At 36.7% G+C, this 21,719-nt stretch overlaps 1 protein-coding gene across 3 annotated transcripts in view; it reads right to left on the bottom strand.

The window, feature by feature from the left end:
* Nucleotides 1-21,719, bottom strand: part of AASDHPPT (aminoadipate-semialdehyde dehydrogenase-phosphopantetheinyl transferase) — a 34,334-nt gene that overhangs the window by 5,588 nt on the left and 7,027 nt on the right. For all 3 annotated transcript variants that reach the window (XM_071803718.1, XM_065831801.2, XM_065831810.2), the window contains exons 3-5: nucleotides 7,803-7,924; nucleotides 7,125-7,283; nucleotides 860-937 (exon numbers count right to left, since the gene is read on the bottom strand). In XM_071803718.1, coding sequence (XP_071659819.1) covers nucleotides 860-937; nucleotides 7,125-7,283; nucleotides 7,803-7,924 — 359 coding nt within the window. The remainder of the gene's footprint in view (nucleotides 1-859; nucleotides 938-7,124; nucleotides 7,284-7,802; nucleotides 7,925-21,719) is intronic.

Genomic DNA, 21,719 nt, shown 5'->3' with positions numbered 1-21,719 from the left:
TAAAGGTCTGCCTTTTTGTGTTATCCATGAACCCTGACTCTGACTTTATGACCATGACTTCCATACTTTTATCCATTCATATACTGATTTATTTCTAGTTCCTGGTAGAATCTTTGTATTTAAATTACAGAAAACCCATTTTCTTGTGAGCAACTAAAACACCACAGACAAACCTGGCAATTTGTCACACTTTGCCGACTGTCTAGTTATCTCAGCTACTACTTGCCAGTCTGCCTCAGATTTCACTTTTATTGCTATTTTCAGGCCTTTGTTAAATTACACAGAAAATCCTGAAAAACTTTTAAGTAGCTTTGTTGCTTCTCTCAATAGAGAGACCACATGGAATGAAGACTAACACTGCTGTTCTTCCCATCTGTTGGTTGCTGCTGCATGTCTCAAGGGTTATCTTGTCATAATGGTGTTTGAGAAATGGATCTGTTCTGGGACACATGCACTGACAGTCCCCCATTAAAATCAGCTTGATGAGGTGCTGTACCAGTTTAGCAGCCCAGACTGGTTCACTGTCTCCATTTCCCTCTGTGAAAACCACCCTTCCCACATGAGTACTAACAGGCTGTGACAAAAATCACTTAATCTTCCCTTGAACACACTGAACACTGTTAACACATACATTCCAGATCTGACACTGAAACAATTTCTCCTTCCCAGACTTTTCCTGAAACAGGCACAACAGAACTAGAAGTAACACTTCACTAGCAATCTGGTTAATGCTGTGCTTAAGGTAAGTTTTCTCCTTGGCCCTACATCCGAGTTAACACATTTTTAGCTACAGCATCAGATTAAGATTATGTTCAAGTGATTAGTTACCAAAACCTGAAAATACTTCATAATTTCTTACATCAGAATGCTTCTGTCCAAATCTCTCCTGTTTCCCAAGAGCCACTGCAACATGATGATGGTCATCTAACCGGGTTTCCTAGTAAAGATAAAAAAAGGCAATGTAAATGCATTTTCTTTGCTCTGTTTCCAGCAAAGACCATTCAAATGTTTAGAACATGGTTTAGAACAATAGCAGAATATAATTTAAAATACTTTAAAATAATGACATTCAAAATCAATAGTCCTTTTTAGCAGTTTGGTTGGAGAGTTCAAGGGTGAAGATACCCTTCGAGGATTTACTGTGGCAGTGTTCAGTTAACAGTTGCACTCAATGATCTTACAGGTCTTTTCCAACAAAACAAGTGCATGATTATCAAGAAAGCATCATTATGTTCTTCTGTTTGCTTGTTGCCTTATCCCCCTCACTTTTGAATTTAAGCAAAATGTCTTTTTAAACAATGTTATCAGTCTGAATTAGGCTTCTCTACTATACTTCATCTACTATATAGTATTTTCCAAACATTTCAGTTGCAAAGATACCATTTCTGTGATCCTCGAACAGCCCAGTATATTAAAATAAAAAAAAAGAGAAAAGGAGGGGGGGGGGGCCAAGATGCTTCGCTCATATCTACTCGACACAACTCAGCCAAGACATCAGGTGCTCTCATCATGTGTAGTAGCAATATAAGGTTAGGGGATGTTACTGGCAAAGATGTGGGTGTCTTCAGCACTAAAACTACTGTCCCTATTTGACAGATTGAGGACTTTGTCTCTCTCAACTACTTAAAACATCAAATTCCTGTTGTTTTACCTTTCTGCAAAGCACTAGTAAGAAAATGACTCTTTCAATTCTGTCTGTTATAGATTAGGAGATACATTTAATACACATGAGAAACACTAACAAATTTGCAGTAAATGGTATTTCCCATTACTTCAAGATCTACAGGTCTACTTACTAGGAAGTATTTTACTAGGTTTTCCATTCCTTTACTAGAGTTGAAGACTGCAAATTGTTAAAAAAATAATAACCAAAGCATTACTAGAACTGATCAAGCTACAGGCACACTGAGACTTATAATGACCTCAATTCAAAGGCTCAGCAGAATGATGTGTCTGGGATTCAAATTGTTCTGGATTCACTAAACAACAGACAGCTTACGAGGAAACTGTGCCTTCCCAGCCAGCAGAACTGACTCCTGGGTGAATGTAGTTGGATTAGACCGTCTTAGAAGTAAAAAAAAAAATAATTCCTTTTTATTTCTGACAACAGGATTAACTTCTCTTACTGCTGGTGAAAGACTCCATTACAGTCACACACCAACACCAATCACTAAATACGTTTCGAACTGACACAGATAATCTCAGTTTAAAATTCGTATTCTGGAGATAATGTGTTCGCATATAGAGAAACCAAGCAAATATTTGTCGTGATAAAAAGGCAAATGATTATTTGTGCATGTGCTGGGTCAGCTGGGACAGGGTTAATTGTTGCAGGAAGCTGTGAGGGGACACAGCCTGGACAACTGACCCAAACTAAGTGAAGGGATATTCAGTACCATGTTAGGTCATGCTCAGTATAAAACTGAGAGGCTGGTTGGGGGAAGGATCTCCCACTGCTTGGAGGAATTCACTGGGTGGGGAGTTGCCAAGGTCTGGAATGCTCTTTGTTTTCTCCAGGACAGGAAGTGCAAGCATGTTTCAAGTGCAAAGTGTGGTCTGAATTTTTGCCCTTTCAGGAACCTAATGAAGTTCAACAAAGGCAAGTGTAGGGTCCTGCACTTGTGGAGGAATAACCCCAGGCACCAGTGCAGGTTAGGTGTGGCCTTGCTGGAAAACAACACTGCAGAAAGGGACTTGGGAGTTCTGGTTGACAACAGGTTGACCATGAGCCAGCAATGTGCTCTTGTGGCCAAGAAGGCCAGTGGTACCTGGGGTGCATTAGGAGGAGAGTGACCAGCAGGTGGAGGGAGCTTCTCCTCCCCCTCTACTCTGCCCTGGAGAGGCCGCACCTGGAGTACTGTGTCCAGTTTTGGGCTCCCCAGTTCAAGAAGGACAAGGAATTATTGGAGGGAGTCCAGCAGAGGGCTACAAAGATGATGAGGAGTCTGGAGCATCTTTCTTATGAGGAGAGACTGAGAGAGCTGGATCTGTTCAGCCTAGAGAAGGCTGGAAGGGGATCTCATCAGTGTTTATATATCTTAACAATAATAATAAATAATATTAATATAAATATATATCTTAAGGGTGGGTGTCATGAGAATGGGACCAGACTCTTTTCAGTGATGCCCAGCAATAGCATGAGGGGCAATGGGCACAGGAGGTTCCATCTGAATATAAGGAGAAACTTCTTTACCTTGAGGGTGCCAGAGCCCTGGAACAGGCTGCCTAGAGAGGTCATGGAGTCTCCTTCTCTGGAGACATTCAAAACCCACCTGGACACATTCCTGTGTGACCTACTCTGGTGAACCTGCTTTAACAGGTGGGTTGGACTAGATGATCTCCAGAGGTCCCTTCAAACCCCAACCATTCTGTGATTCTGTGATCAGTGGCACTGGACCACTGTTTGCAACTGCTGCCAGGGGGAGTGTGATTCAGGAGCAGACTGTGCATGGGTGTTACTGCATGGTGAGTGATTGCGTTGTCTATTCCCTCACTTTGTATGTTCTTTCATTGTTGTCGTTGTTACTGCTTATCTTCTCCCTTTTTGCTGTTCTGTTAAACTGTTTTGCCTTTAGTTTCCTGATTTCTCCTCCATATCCCACCAGAGGCAGGGGAGGGGTGAGCAAGCAGCATATGGTTCTAGTTGCAGGTTGGCGTTAAACCATGACAACACAGCAGCAGTGATGCCAGGTCATTCTTTATCCCCGAGAGAGGTTTAGGATAAATCGGGTCCTTCCTTTATAAATTGTTATATCCAAAATTAAGGTAGGCACCAAAAGAAGAATATCTTATGTCTCATTTAAGATTCTTCTTCAACATTGATTCCAATAAGTGCTATCCAGCCATTCCTTCTGATTAACTTTACAAAACTGGGACAAATAAGAGTCATGAACACACTTAACATTTTGCAAATCAGTAACAAGGATTTTTTTCTTCCACACGTTTATATGTGTAGTGGATCTGATATTATAAACTATTTGGATTATAATATTTGCCTTGTTATCAACTTCTTTCACTTTTATTAAAAATAAAAAGTACTTTTCTAAGTTTATTTTCTCCAAAGAAAGTCAATGGAGCATATAGAATTACTCATAATAATAATCATCATCATCAGAGTAATGACCCCATCCTACATTAACTCTCTGACACAAATAGTGTATCAGACATATCTTAAAATTAAATTTATGTTTTTAAATGAAGTTTTACTGTATTTTTTCTCCTACTCCTTCCAGTTGGAGGGAATCTGAGCAGCAATCTCTAGAGTTCTGTATGAAAACAAGCGCCTAAAGCTAAACCGATCCATCAAGATCAAACAACAAAGGCTGTTTCTGAGCTACTGCCTTCTATTCAGGCTCAAAAATAAATGAAGAGTGGAGGAGGGCAAAGACATTTCTAATGAAACCAAACCCTTGTTAAAGGGACAACAAACAGTCAACCACACAACTAGGTAGTTCATTTGATATTTAGAAAGAAATAACAGAAATATATATATTTTTTAATGTTCACAGAAAATTCTTTCTTCAACATGACCAGGCTTTGCTCTTGTGAACAGCTACAGGGTGTCTGAACAGTGTCAACTTTGATTTGCTCTGATTCACCAGTATTTCTCTTGACCTTTTTGTCATGAGAAGTATAAGGTGGTAGATATTTTTCTTGTCTTTGTGCTTTTAAGTTTGTTTTTTCTTTCACATCACATGGTACTTTCTGAAGGAGATTTCAGAATATATTCTGTAATTTAAGTGGGTAAAATCCTCTTTAGTTCTCTCTTCTGTTTTTTGTAAATTAGACTATCTTTAAAACTGAGATAAGACAATCCACAATATGCACTAATTGGATTTTAAACAGTTTTGCTCTCTTCAATCATCTCTTATCATAACGACATAGGCAGATCTGAAAAGCAAAATTGGGAGATCATTATAGTTTTTTATCTGATAGAAAAAGTCCACTCAAGCAAACCCTGCACAACAGGGAACACAAAGAAAATACTATACCAGTAGTATGCAGACATACAGGAGATTCTCAATCACATCTCTTGGGTGATTCTCCAAAATTTCTCACAATTAGCGTTTTCAGTTAAACTGTTTCAAGAATTAGGCTCAAGGGCAAATAATGGAACAAGAAGAGACTTTTGTAAGTAAGAAAACCAGCACAAAATTATAGAAACTTGGGAGAAGACAAAAAAGTGATGCTTAATTTTCAGCTGCAGATTGGTTACTGAAAAACTAATTATTTTTTCAATTTCATTTTAATAAGTGTTGATATTTAAATGATATCATACTCCAATTGAGCTTGTATTTAAGTTAAACTTGATAATAATAATAAAAATGAAATACTCCCATATGCCTTGTTATAAGGTTGTGCTCTTGGGAAGCAGGGGGGCAAGTATCAAAGAGGAGACATTCCTCAGGCAAAAGTTACATTAAGCTTCTAGGAGTAATTACTAAGTAATAAGGAAAAATCAAATAATCACAAAGCATTTAAGTAATACAGGGAGCTATCTACATCATCTTCAGGCTATTTTCATCAATCGACCACAGACATGTCAAAGATAAAAATGAGGAGTTCTAGAAGTCAATCAAAAGAGGTAGATGCTTCCTTGACAATGGTCCACTGTTAGTATTAATAAAGAAAGCATTCTATTACAAGAGGTGTTACAGTCTCTTCTAAGACTTTCTTTTGCCAGTCTATAATTCTATAACAGTGAATTTTATTACATATTCAATTCCTAGAGCGTATGGCAATATGACTACGATGGCTGATTTAGTATGGGTAGACTTTTAAAATAACATAAAACCAAACATGGCTGGAAATGCTGAAAAGAACAAACTGCGAAAAGGCCAGCTTATGGTTCAAGTTAAATGTTACTGGTACCTACATTCTTTTTTACTACATGCACATGATATATGCAGTTTGTATACTACACAAAACAAGCATACACCAGAAATTTGTCATTTAGACAAGCTCTACTGGAACAGCTGCCACCAACTATGTAGCTATTTTCAAAATGTAAATGTGCAATGGAAACTGCATACTCTTACTGAAAAGTGCGCTTGACTTCTTTGTGAAATTGCAATGTATGTGTACTTTGAATTGCTAGTCAGCTATATACCAGCTGCACAAACTTAGAGCAAATTGGAACAAAGTGCCCTTTACACACAATTTTAAAGTCACAATCTCATTTGCATTTCTTCCTTTGTTTTAAGTGGTTGGCAGAAAATCCCTCTGAGGTGTAGAGAAATGGTATTAAGATTTTTTTTTAACTTGATTTTTGAGGGTAATTAAATAATTTGAGATCATTGTACAGAATCACAGAATCATGTAGGTCGGAAAAGACTCTTGAGGTCATCAAGTCCAACCATTAACTTAACACTACAAAGTCCACCACTAAACTATGTCCCTATCAGTTCTACACTCTAAATTAGATGCTATTGATCATTTTCTACCAAATCTAACAGGATACATGTTTTAGTGATAAGTGTCAGTAACTTTCAAGAAGGAAAACCAAACAAAACCCCAAAATTCAGAGAAAAGATTGAGCACAAATTAATGTTCCAATTAAGCAAAGACAAGTCTTTTGCATCTCTCCATTCCCACAGACAACAGCCATCAGTGCACTAACTCCAAATCCACAAAAGCACGTTTCTACCAGCTTGTATGGACAAGAAGTAAGAAACCCAAAGGAGACGAAGACACCTCCTCCACTTCAAACATTTAACATAAACACTAACTAATGGGGTTGATTAATCACTAGTCCCATTCTAGACCAGCTAATGAAGAATTTTAGAAAGTTAGACACTGTTTAGAAGTCAGGTCTGAATACACTTCAGTGAACTTCCCCTACACCCTGGGACGAATTTCATAGACTAAGAGAAATATACTCCAGGAACAGAAAAAAAAAGCCATTATAATTAATGTATCTCTGGGGTGTTTTGCAATCACCAAAAATACTTTAAAATGCTGTGGATTTATATCCTAAGTTTTTACTGATATAAGTACAATGTGGTTATACAGAACAAAGGTGTGAAGCTACAATTGACAAAAAAAAATAATCAAATTTGCAATGCCACCATATGGTTTTCAGGCTGTTTATCATTATTGAAAAAATAAATCTGAATATTTCTTACCTCAAATGTCCACTCCTCTTCATCTCCATCCAGAAGCATTTTTGTCTCCTTATATACCTTCCCTATTTCCAGTTGCAATGGGGACACATTAAATTCAATTCTTTGCAAGTTAAAGCCAATTCCAACTCCAATAGCCTTTAAGAAGCTTTCCTTTAAAGCCTAAAACACAGAATAAATGTATTTTGTTCATACTGGCTGTCTGCAAACTGTTCTATAAACATTACTTCTGAGCAGACACTGTAGGCCAAATAAATTTAAGACATACTACTGTACATGTGAGGGTAGAACAATGCAATTATCAAGAGAAAAAGTTATCAGTAACATTAACACCTAGCCTAACTTGCAGCATTATAATGAACATACAACCAGAATTACCTAGTGGTGCATACAGATATGAACCCTTTACCTTGTTCTGGGTGTGTGTTTAAAGCCAGCCACAAATCCTTCTTGAAATGTCAGCAGTACTATGGTTCTTGAAATTATTCTGACATTACAAAAATCACTAAAATATAAAATCTATTAAAATATTATCTCCACGTGACCACATAACTATAAAAAGTATAATATATAATTTTAATAATATATAATTTTACCATAGTGAAAATACTAAAAAATATATCAAAAGAGAATATGCAAGTTATAGCACTGCAGTCTTTAAATAGGAAAAAAAAATATTACCCAATGCCGATGAAACATATCCAGCTGCATCCATTCGTTACTCATAGACTTGATTACATCCCACTCGGTTTCAGTAAACTGCCGCTTCATGATCCGAAAGAAATTTGGAATTGAGCTACTACCTATAAATTAGAGATATTTACAGAAATTTTAACAGAGCAGTAATAATAAGCAATTGAGTTACCTCATGTTATTGCTCTAGAAAAAAAAAAAATTTTGAACCAAATCTGCTATATAATCTGAATTTATATAGCCTCAAAGCAGCAATGCTGATGACTATTCAGGAAACAGTATGAAAAAACTCATCCCTACAGCAGAATTACCACACTAAAAATGTGAAATGAAAGTCAAACATATTATGTATTTTCAGATAAACATATTGCTTTTTTCAGCATTCCAAAAAGAAAATTATTTAATCAGAGGTGATTTTATATTAAAAAAATATATATATTCGGCTACAAAAGTAGCATATACAGTCTTTGACATCTGAGAGCTTGATCCAGTAACATTTTATAAAGCAGCAGGCTGGTTGTCAGAATTCATCAGGCTATTCTGCCTCCTGCCCTCAGAGGCTGAGATATGAAACACTATTTAAGCACATGTAGAAATACAATCTCCCAAATTTATCACATGCACATTAAGTTTTTTGGATTTATTCTGCAAGAAAAACAGAGTTAGGGAGATGTCTATAATCACAGAAAGAAAGATATCAAGGAAAAAAAACAAAAAACCAAATAAAAACCTCAAACAATAACACACAAAACCAAAAATTAACCAAACCTTCAAATCCTTAGATTAAATTTAAGCCTCCTCTAAAAATAAGCACATCTTTGTAGCATTGCAGCAGCTCTTCAGGGGCTACACCACTTTTCCCCACTAGTCTAAATTTACTTTGCAGAAGGCACTACAGACTGTATGGTTATATCGATCAATGGCATTTCTATAGTACACTGGAAGCTCTGGATCTCATTGCACACTTGGCTAATCACCCACGGCCTAGATCATTAATCAGCATACCACACAATCTGTCCAATAGGGCTTACAGCTGGCTAAACAGACAATGGCAGAAAGCAATATATTTTCTTTAGTACGGATAGTAAAATCCTGGATTGAGATAATTCCACATATTGAGACAATATTTTTTTGGGTATGCAATGTTCTTATTTAAAAAAAAAAAAACCCAAACAACTCATATTTAATCCAAATCATAGTCTCCTCTCCCAATACCTCGCTACTTTAAAAACCCATCACTAAATATTTGCTTAACAAAGATGCAGATCCTAACTGCAGCTCTGCCACTGATTCTATGAGGGACTACAGGCTAAGAACTGCCCTTCTCCACACTAGTGTTCCCCATGTTAAACCAAAGACACAAAGTGGTTGTCCTGTATAATAACAGGTATTGACAGCAGTAATAATTGATCTGAACCAATTAATGTCAGACTTAAGCACACATTCAGGTTTTCTGACAATCTCCTGATCATATTGCAAAGTGTAAGCTGACATACTGTACACATCACACAAGACATGGCAGTGACATTTCAGAGATGCCCTCAATTTCATTTATAGACTCAAGTGAAGAAAATATCTTCAGACAGCTTTTTTTAACGGTTGCAGCAGTCAGCTAATGGAATGATCCAGAACAATCTACGGACAGAATTAGTTACTTCTGTAGAAAATTATGATACTGAAAATAATCATTAAAAAAAGAAAAAAACAAAACAAAACAACCACAATATCAAGTATGTTTTGATGGATTACCAAGGCAAATGAAACATCTACTTCCCTGTAACAACGAAAAATAACAAAAAATAAATTTGTTTGACTTGGAGAAAGGTCATTGTCTTTCATCTCTCTGAGTTTATGTGATCCATTTTATGATCAAATAATTGTGTTAACACCTGCTCCAAACAATCCACTTCATTATTTCTCTTCTTCTCCCAGGTATTTAAGACAACAGTGGTAAGGTACCAGCCTCTTCAGGTGGTTCAAACTACAAAAAAAATTCAAGACTGTCCCTGTGTACTCTTTCTCCTCCATTACTTTCAGAGAGCTCTCCTGTTTTCAGTGACCCTGAGCTACTCACCCTACCAGAGAAGACTGTCCAGGACTCCCCACACTACCCACCTTCAGCACCTGGAGGTGTATAATGCCTCACGCATTGTCAGTCCTCCCACGAACCAAACCTTAGCATGCATGGTGAACACACTCAATACCTGACTGTTTAGTATACCAACTGTACATCAAACCCACATGGTACCACCTTCTCACTCCTCACTTACCCCCTTTTCTTGTCCTAGGTTTCTTCAACTGTTCATCTACCCTTCTCAACACTCCTGTTCAAATTTACACAGTACTTTTCTCTCTACTCTGGCCATCCGTCATGTCCCTCCTCTGAAAAGCTCAGGCAACACCTTCTCCCAAATTGCCATCCCCCTCCCATTTCTTCCTTAACACAGCACGGTCACTTTGCTCTGAGGAATGGATCACACTAGAGGAGACAGGACTATTATTCTCCACAAATTACTTGCAGTACCAGAGCCTGCCTAGCCCATTTCTCCATATTTGCTTGAATATCACAGAAAGATAGATTCACAGAATGAAGGAAAAATTTAAGTTGGAAAGGACTTCTGGAGACCATCTGGTGCAATCTTCTGTTGAAAACAAAGCCTTATGTTAGGTTACTCACGGCCCTGTCAAGCGGAGTCTTTCACCCCTTCTCTGAGCAACTTATTCCAGCGGTTTACTGTTCTTACGGTAAAGATTTTTTTTCTTTTAATCCAGACAGAATTTCTCCTGAAGAAACCTGAACCTGTTGCCTTTTGCCCTGTTCCTGTGCATCCTCCTGAAGACAGCTACCTACATCTTCTCTACAGCCATCTTTCAAATAGACCTCCTCAGATTCCCTCTTCAGGCTCAAACCCAACTCCATCAAGATTTCTACATATGTCAAACTCTTGAATCCTCTAATCACATTGGTGACCCTTCTCTAAAGCCTTCTCAATGTTCTCATGTGTCTCATGACCCAGGGTACAAGCAGGGGACAAAACTAGAAGCAGTAGCAAGTTTTCTTTTAGATGCTACCTTTTTTGCTTTTCCTTTGAGCAAAAAAGCCTCGAAAATACCATAATTTAAAGCCTTCCTTTGAGAGAACGGGAACAAGATCCCTATAGCAATTATTCAGTTGATTTTAAATTTGCATTTCTAAATTACCTCCTATTTGCAAGCTGTTTCAGAAATAACGTCACCTATCAACAATTATACAAACACCTGAACTTATTACTATGACCATTTCAATTTAACAATCCAAGTTCTACTTTACAAAAAAACGCATTTCATTAAAAATACACCAAAGAGCTTTCATGCCAAATTATTCCAATGTGCATACCTTAGGGCTAACAATTATCTCGGATACAATTTTGGCTTACACATGATATAGCCTACATATGATCATCCACAGAATCATTCAGGTCAGAAAAGACCTTTAAGATAATCGAGTCCAACTGTTAACCTAACACTGCCAAGTCCACCTCTAAACCATGTCCCTAAGTGCCACACCCACATGCCTTTTAATCACCTCCAGGGACACTGACTCAGTCACTTCCCTGGGCAGCCTGTTCCAATGCCTGACAACCCTCTCCTCAAACAAGTTTCTCCTAATATCCAGTCTCAACATTTCCTGGTGTAACTTGAGGCTGTTTCCCCTCATCCTGTCACTTGTCACTAGTGAGAAGAGACGAACACCCTCCATGCTACAATCTCCTTTTGGGTAGCTGTATAGAGTGAGAAGGTCTCCCCTCAGCCTCCTTTTCAGTATTCATCATTTGAGGCCCAAGGCAAGATAAAGTACCAGTTGATCACCTTTCAGTTGGGTCCTTCACCGAACAACTGAGCTTCCTATTCTGATGGTAATTTTCTAAGACCACCTAGAGTATTATCCTCTGTGTTTATTTGCTATATTTTCCTCTCAGAGAAGTTTACCAAAAATGTTTAGCACTTTTTCTAATCTCAAAGTCTACTCTGTAAAAATTTAAGAAAACAAAGTGTCTCAATATCGTCACCATCTTCATGAAGCCACATTATTTTCTACAAGAAAAATAAAAGACCACACAACAGAATACAAAAGAAACTGGAATGCAAGTTAGACCTCTGACAGGAAATAAAGGCAAGAGAAAGATGTATTTATAAGGGCTATCAACTAGATGTATTAAATTATTCTTAAAAGCATTTTTCAAAGTTTAAGATGATCTTCCCCAAGACTTGCGAAGTTTTCACCACAAAAATGACATAACAGTTCAAGAAGGACAGAGAACTGCTCAAGAGAGTCCAGCACAGAGCAACAAAGATGGTGAAGGGAGTGGAGCATCTCCCTTATGAGGAAAGGCGGAGGGAGCTGGGTCTCTTTAGCTTGGAGAAGAGGAGACTGAGGGGTGACCTCATTCATGTTTATAAATATGTAAAGGGTGAGTGTCACGAGGATGGAGTCAGGCTCTTCTCGGTGACAACCAATGATAAGACAAGGGGCAAGAGGTACAAAATGGAACTTCTTCTCAGTGAGGGTGACAGAACACTGGAACAGGCTGCCCAGGGAGGTTGTGGAGTCTCCTTCTCTGGAGACATTCAAAACCCCCCTGGACACCTTCCTGTGTAACCTCATCTGGGTGTTCCTGCTCCAGCAGGGGGATTGGACTAGATGATCTTTGGAGGTCCCTTCCAGTCCCTGACATTCTGTGAACACGATAAACATTCTTATACTCAGGTTTTGGCTTTACCTTCAGACTTCTGTTAAATAACTAAAATTGTGAACTTAGTATCTGCACTTCACTGTACTGTGGTCTCTTCTTCTCTACAATATTAAAAATTTGGCTGCAGTGTGCATGTAGGTGGAATTCTAGTACATAAATGCTCTAAAGTCCTTAATGCATGCAAACTTTAGTATTTTTCTGAGAGCAAATCGTAAGAAAATTCTCCAAAAAAGATCTATAAACTAGAGAAGCATGATAAAAATGAACTGTCAGTAAAAAAAAAAAAAAAAAAAAAAAAAAAAAATCGAAAACCAGATTCTTTAAAGGTACAAATGCTTTTATTGTAACACACACATATAATGCAAACACTTCTAGGAATACTTTCTGTCTTTGTTTTCAATGAACAATGATAAGGCCAGACACTCATCAAAACTTATGTAATTGTACTATTGTTTCCTATTTAACTCGCAACAGTAAAGGAAAAAGATTTAAGATATGCCTATGCAGGTTGTAGAAAACTGCACATCTGATCTCTCTGTGCTTCTAAACTTCCATACATCAAACAAGCTCCAGAGCAGACACCACACAGCTGAGTTCATACAGTCCTGAGCCCTTGCTAATATAATCCAGCACTCGTTTCTCAGCATTCAGGGTTACTCAAAGAAATACTTAAAACACTGAGCCAAAAAGATAGCTGGTGATACCACTACGTGGAAAAATTAAATTGAAATGCTGAAAACTGCATTTCAAGTACTCCTTCTTGTAAGCCATATTTACAGCTTCTGAAGAACCAGAATGTAGGTTATGATTCCAATAAATCCAATATATTTACAGTAATCTTGTCCATCTGAGTGGAAAAGTGAGATTCCTGTAACACACAAAGTGTGCACTTCGAGAAAAATATTTATGTATGTAAATTACTTATTGAAATTGGTAAGCATCAGGAAATTGCACAATATTTATGTGATTGGTCAAGCATCTAACTAGCCGAGGGTTCAATGAAATAGAATAAATTCAATTTTGTGATTTTAGGAATACATAGGAGAGAGAAGACATGTTTTCATATGAGATTTGAAAAATAAGTGGAGTTGGAAGCAGAGAAAAACAGGAAGCTTGTTCCAGAGATGGCTTATGATTAATGGGAAAAGATACATATCCCCATCAACTATTTAAACTCTTTGAAAGAACAGCCACTCAACATTTGCTGGTTTTCTCAAAGAGAAGAAAAACTGTGATAGGCACAGATCTATGAAAAACCTAGATAAACAGTTTCAAAGAAATGAGAAAATTGCTGATTTTGATTCTGCTGGGAATTGGGAGAGTGCATTTAAGCAGACAGAAAAACTGAGCCACTGGCACAAAAGTTATTAATGTGACAACAGGGTGGGAGGGTAGGGATGAGATTTTTGAATTAACCATGAAACCAAACTTGCCTGGGTCAAACGGATCAATGAAAATAAGCTCCACTGTGACTGAGAGTTCTCTTGCTTTGAAATTGAATGTAATGATTACGGTAAGTATTCTGTCAAAAATCCAACAATATTTCTTTTCACAATTAGCCTCTGTTAATATCTTAAAAAATAAACTTATTTAACATTTCTATGATTAGCCTTCTATCCTAAGACCCTAGCAGCCCTAAACCTAGCAGTCCTAATCCTAATGCATATCTCTTTGGTCATCAACAAAATAACTTCACCATAAACCTTAAAAAAATTAACAGCTACAAATTTTGAATGTGGTAGTTCTTGGCAATGCAAACTTTAAAACTATTTCCAGTGTTTTGTATAGACAGCTCTTACTTGCCCATGCCACTTGATTTCCTAACTTACTGTTAATACACCGTTCAAAATTCATATAGCTTCTTTTCAAGAGAAATGGGACACAAACTTCAATTCTTTTCAATATTGACCAGAATTATATTGCCCCTTCTCTCTCATTTGAAAATATATTTTCATTTGTAATTCACTCTTTTTCTCACCTTCACACAAATCATTGCACATTCTTTCTTCTTGCATTTGTTCATACTAGCTAAAATTCTGAAAACATTTTTCTAGTCTACTGTAAACTCCACACTTGAAAAATTTTTGTTACAGAGCATGACAACCTCTAAATATCAGAAGCAGTTTTAGCTTTTACACTGTATCATCTTACCGAAAAGCAAGAGAGTCAACAGAAAACTAATAAATTCAACCCAAACATATTATAGCTTATTTCCATAACATCCAATTAACCAATCACAATTTGTCCCAGTATCTGACTGCCTAACAAATACAAACCTATATGTTAATTTGCATTAGAACAAAATTGACATGATAGTTCAGCTATTAAATATCCTAATTTTAAAAGTCCTTTTTCCCTAGAATATGTCCAACTCTGCCTCCTTGCCATAACACTCATTAACTTGTTTCTTAGGGAACAGCAGCCAACACAAAATGCATCCAGCAAAGCTCTAACCAGTTCCTCCAGTTGGTGTCTAAATTTGTTTGATATTCACAACAGAAGTCAGAGGTTTCATCCTTGCGAGCAAGATATATTTTCATTGCTTTTTCTTTAATCAACAGACACTTAAGCCTCACATCGTAATGCAGATTTGAAACTAGAGTAGTTCACAGAACAAATTAAATGTAATATTAACACAACTGTAAAAGCAATGTCCTAGAAATTTCAGGAAGATTGAGAAATAGTGAGTTATACCAGAAAAGACCATTACACATGGAAAGTAAACATGCTATATACCGATAAACTTGCACATCCATGTGTATGCATCTTGGATTTTTTTCATAAACTACTTACACTGAAATATCTAATGCCGTCTTTTCCACTATGATGACAAGTGAGCATTTTATTAATTGTTTGTAAGACTAGGCCAAAAAATCTGCTTTGTGTTTTTACTGTAAAACAGCAAAACCTCAGAACAGAGATAAAAGATTGATTTAAAAAAAGATGTAAGAGTGAAGAATAATTAAAAAAATACTATATTTTTTTCCCCATTTTTCTACCTGATAGAAAAGCCAAACAAGCTCCATTTGTAGGAAGATAAAAGACAATCGGAATTAAGATTCGTGTAAATTATGCTATCAATAGTGAATAGGACTAACAGAGAAATCTTCATATTGGTATTTTGTTTGCACTGTTACAAACTTCAGGTCAATCATAAGTCAGCTTTGGTAATACAATATACACTTAAAGGCAATAACTGTCCTGTTATACCAGAAGTTATTAAAACCATGACATGCCCTCCCAAAAACAGTGAGAAGAGTAGATGACTGACCTTCCTCACTTCAGTTTTTACAGTCTTCAAATTATTTTGGTCAGATACAAACTGACTAGATTATATTGTGGTCTACATCCAAAACTATGGAAATTGATAAAACATAGTACTGCCAGCTCATTATGATCAACTAATTTCCTGGGAAAAAAAAGAAACAAAACAAAACAAGAAAAACACAAACACAAAAAAACTGAACAGCACCATCACACACACACACACCAAACCCCAGAAGTTGAACAGATTCTTAACTGCCTTGAACTGCATGAAAGGAACAGGTCAGTTACCAAGAACTATTATCTAATCAATATATATCAATTTACTTTCAGGTGGCAAACAGGCAAAGTGACAATGGGAAATGTACTAACTTATGTGAAACACAGGCTCGCCATAAATCCTGCAAACTAGCAAACTGTATAGAATGAATACCGTTTGAGCCCTGGGCTCCTGGACTGACAATCCTTGTGGTGTAGGACACAAGCCATATTTGATCATGTTTTACCACCTCTAAAGGAAACCAAAGTAAACCGATACAGAGAAACCATTTTTTCTGCAACAGATGCCCAAGTCCTAATTGTCTATTAAGACCAACTAACCCTTGTACAGTTGTTTAGAAACTGACAACGCAACACAAATAATTAGCTAGATAAATGACTAACTTAGAAGAACCAGACAGAAAATTAACAAAGCATGTTTTATAAATCTATTATCTCACACTGCTTTGGTGTGAATTGGAAATTGGATTTGCATTCTGTGACCTCTCCACTTCCTGCTACCATCCTGCAGTTCACCCAGTGATAATATATGTTAAACATCCACTCTTGTCATGTAACTACCGGTGATATGTTTTATCTTGGCATACATCAGAAAACTTTAAATGCCTCAGCATTAACTTTAAAATGTCAGAAAATTTGAGGTTGCCTCCTTTCCATTATTCAATGTTTCCCAGATTGTAAAAATGGAAAAGTCATTAAAAGACTGACATAATTTAATAACGTTTAATATTTTCTCTGCAATTAGGATCATTCAGTCTCTGCAATATCAGAGAAACTGCTAAGGTTTCAATCATATTACTGTGATCTGGTCTAACGACAGTGATTAATACTTTAGCAAGCTGCCCTGATAGTCAATGTTAAACAAAAGAAAGTAAAGAATCATACTGGATTAGATAGCTCTCCCTCCAAAATGGCACTGAAGAAATAGCAAGTTTGACAGACTTACAGATTGGATTAAAAAAAAAAAAATCTGAAGTCACAACCTATTTAATGTATACATCTAATCAATTTACAGACAAGTGGTGTAAGGTCTGAGACAGATACATGCTTTTTGTCATTTGTTCTGAAAATACAAAAATAAATGCCAGATCCTCTCAAATTTTGTTCACACTCCAGTTTACTTTTAAATGTTCTTTCTATGCCAAATATTCAACTGTAATATATACTTGCCACTGAAGAGCTTAATGACATAATCACATCTGGGTGCAAGTGCCTGGTTTGGGCTTGCTTCTGAGTAGAGAAAATAAAAGCATTTTAAATAACCAGGGTCTTAATCATGGAGATGACTGAGGAACCCCAAATTCTTCTAACAAAATGTACTTACCTGTACCTAAACAGTAACAGCAAAAAAAGATTATGAGTAGTAATAAAATAAGAAACTCTTTCTTAACTGGTCTGTGTCAATATTTGTAACTTTTACTTGCTTAAGCTCTTTCCAAGAGGTTGTATGACCACAGCTATCAGAGCTCTAAGTAGCCACAGTATCTCAGCGAAAAAGTAAATTACCCCACAAAAATGGCATTTTGAACAGTTTTCTCTTATAGAACATATCAAACAGTTAAAGCAATCATTCCATTTTGGCAGAGCGGCAGAAACTCTACTTGCTTTTCAACACTCATGAGATTATGATGCATCACACTAAAAATAAACACAAAACCCAAAGACACAAACATAAAAACAGACTTTCTTTCATAAAGCCATTATGGTTGCAAGTTGTGAGCATGCAACTACAGATGAAAAAAAAAAAGGTCAAAAAAAGTCAAATACACTCAGATCTCTTCAAGAGTAACAGACATTTAGGAATAGAACGTGTTTTAATGGAGCTACATCTTCTTTTGTCACTCTAAAAAGATAACAAAAACCTCAGATGTTGCTACTGCAAGAGCACCCACATAAAATATGCATGCCTGACCATCTATAGCCTTACACTATAGTGGTACTACCAAGCCACCAGATCTCTCAAACATTTTATTACATTTTATGAAATATCATACTAGAGGGCCTATATATATATTTAACATGTGTGTGTACATATATATCTACACACACATATAAATACGTATATAAAAGAGCATACAGATGTATGAATACACATACACTGGTCTGCATGTATATACACATGCATACATATGGATGTATATATGGTGCTGCTGTTAAGACACATGGAACTTCCAAGACAAGGGGGATGACACCCAGTTCTATCTTCATATTAAATCAGATATACCACAAAACAACATTATCCACATGTTATTGCTAATGTGCACTGCCAAACCATAAAAGTATTAAGAGAGTAGTAGTAGGAAATAGCAGTTCAGTGAAAATGTGATTATAGGGCAAGTATTCCCAACTCTAAGAAACTGAAGAACCTGGGGGTGTATCAGGATCTACTTGGTATATAAACATTATATTGGACAACAGAGGAGGAAAAAAGCCAATTCCCAGTACTTAAGTCATCTTCATCTTCCATACGAATTTGACTACATGATTCATACTTCCTAACACATCCTTGATTTGACTAATGCAACTTTACCCTCCCCTAGGAAGCTCTGCAACCTTAGAAAGCACAATCTGATTCAGACTGAGCTGGTTTCTCTGAAAGAGTCTGATGAGAGATCTCACTTCTAAATTTGGTGTTTTGTGTGGAATTGGTCCTCACAATTGAAACGCACACACTCTGCAAGTACGTCCTTCTACATTATGATTTCCTACTGCAGTAATGAAGCCACTGAACAAGAGTGGCAGAAGTCAGGACACTGCACAGAAGCCTATCCCAGAACATGAATCTCATAGTCAAGTGCAGTAAAAAAGCCCCTTATTTTCACACTTAAAACATACCCACTTCTGTGTACACACCATCACAGAATGTCAGGGATTGGAAGGAACCTTAAAAGATCATCTAGTCCAACCCCCCTGCTGGAGCAGGAACACCCAGATGAGGTTACACAGGAACGTGTCCAGGTGGGTTTTGAATGCCTCCAGAGAAGGAGACTCCACAACCTCCCTGGCCAGCCTGTTCCAGTGCTCTGTCACCCTCACTGAGAAGAAGTTTCTTCTCATATTTAAATGGAACCTCCCGTGTTCCAGTTTGCACCCATTGCCCCTTGTCCCATCATTGGTTGTCACCGAGAAGAGCCTGGCTCCATCCTCAGAGCACCCACCCTTTACATATTTATAAACATGAATGAGGTCACCCCTCAGTCTCCTCTTCTCCAAGCTAGAGACCCAGCTCCCTCCACCTTTCCTCATAAGGGAGATGCTCCACTCCCTTCATCATCTTCATTGCATCATTCTTCCCTCCCTTTCCCTTTCAAAATGAAGTCCAAGAAACAGCACAAGATAACCAAAGTAGCATTAGTGTTTAAAATTTGGAAATCAATCTCTCCTATATAACCGTGAAAGTAACCACATATGAACACGCTTAAGGAAAAAAACAAAAAACAAAAAACAAAAACACACACACAAAAAAAAAAACACCACAAAAAAAACCCACCCAAACCAACCAACAAAATCACACACAAACACAAAAAAATCCCCCAAACATTGCAAAGCCATTTGCTTTGCCAGCTGAAAGATCAACTTCTGCAGAGCTCCGGAGCAGCCACTGCAGGGATTGTCTTTTATCCAGCCAATGGGAGAGACACAAAAAAAGATGCAAGAGGAAGATAAATGTATTGCAAAACAACAAATGCAGAGCATGGTCCACAACAGAAAAACCAATGAACTTCAATGGTCCATTCACCTGCATCAGCTGTATCTACTCTTACAGATACTATCTCCATGTGTTTGCTATGTTTTTATTTAATTGTTTTTTGCTATGAAAAAGATCTAGATATTTAATATAAACCCCAGCAATTCTGATGAACAGATAGGAAAACTATACAGGGCAAGCAACCATTTTTTAAATGCACTACACAATTGGATTTTCCATCAAAATGCAACACAGCACATAAACAGGCATGAATGCCTCGAACTTAGAGTATCAACCTGATTTAAGAAAACAACTACTTACAGAAGCAGCACAAGTCTCCTACTCCTAAACTTTCCTGAAAACCTGACATGACAACTGCAACCTGTCACCTTTAGTGAGGAAATATAAAAATATTTGCCTTGTTAAAAATAAGAATTTCTCTTAGAAAGGGAATAAGCCAGGGAAATTCAGGTAGGGATGGTTTTTTTACAGTTACTGAGGGGAGATGTTAAATACTTGAGATAAGTTTCTGCCATTTCATAAGTCAGTCTAAAAATCTGCAAATCTGTCTCTACTTGAAACCAGTAAGAGCTCTAAACTAATTCCTGCACAGACAACATCCAAATAAGCTTTTGACAACATAGAACAAAGATAGCTTCTATCTTCCAACTCTTGCAACAAATACATATCTCTTCAGAACTGGAGCTATTTGAAATGGGCAGTGCCAGCAAGAAACTCCTTGAAAAGCAAATTCTTTATACCTACATAATAATTACTTTACCTTGGCCCTCCTGTCACATCTTTCTGCTAGACTTCCTTAACTTGGAAAGCCAAAGCTGTTATTAATGTGGACTGAGAAAAAAAATTTAGTTTTGTTTCAAAAAACCAAAACAAAACACAAAAATAAATTATCTTCAGCCCCTCATTTTGAACGTATAACTTAATTTCACAAGACTAATTAAGAAATAAATTATGATATTATAAATTCAGTGTGCAGAAGGATACTTCTGGGAAAAAAACAAAACAAAAAACAAAACAACAAAAAACTGAACCAAACCAAAATCAGATAAGTGCTCTTATAGTTTCCCTTTATTCTGCCTTATATTTATGAAAAGCTCTTGGTTCAAGTTTTTTGCTTTCATAATTGTTAATTTGTCCCTCATTTTCAACACATCTGTTCTCCACAAATTCATTTTTTACTGTTCTGTATTTTGCTACTGGTTTCTATTTTAATCCAAATGGTTTTATGATTTTCTATTAAAAAACAGTCACGAAGGACTAAGATAGGCTTTAGAAAGAAACAATTTCCCCTCAAAGAGGAGATTCAATCACAAAATCAAATTTTCCTTTCACATTTTATCAAGCATTTGTGTTTAATCAATTACCAGAATGTGCAAGTGTTTTTACAGACATGATGTAATTCCAGGTTAAAAGTGTTAGAAATGTGACTAAATAGAGCACAAGAAAGAAACTTTTATATATTATATGTATTCCTTAAGAGTATGTTTAAGATGGCTGTTTCTTCCCATTTTCTAATAGAACAAAAATTCCTCTTTACTTCAGTAAGGGCATATGGCTACTCCGATTTGTTAGTTCAACAGGGATATTAGCTAACTGTTTTAACACTAGACCTAAAAGTGATCCATTTTCATATTTATGAATTCTGTCCTCCTTCATCAATTAGAAGTGGCATTTAACCTGAATCCTTCATTAACGTCTTCATCCCAAATGTGCATCTACATATCTATAGCTGTATCATTAGCTAATAATTCCGCAATTATCTCTTGTAGTAAAAGATTAGATGCTTACTGTTGCTATGAGAGTTACTGAAATATAACAATAAAACCAAAAACAATTAGAACTTTGCTTAAGGTAAAGTTAAGGCACCATAAAAAGGACAAAAGCACTCCAAGGAACAACCTGGTTTGGTATTTCTTTCTG

This window comes from Patagioenas fasciata, chromosome 1 (genome assembly GCF_037038585.1).
Source record: "Patagioenas fasciata isolate bPatFas1 chromosome 1, bPatFas1.hap1, whole genome shotgun sequence".
NCBI lineage: Eukaryota > Metazoa > Chordata > Aves > Columbiformes > Columbidae > Patagioenas > Patagioenas fasciata.
The sequence above is the reverse complement of the archived record's forward strand: the minus strand, read 5'-3'. Positions and strand labels throughout refer to the sequence as shown.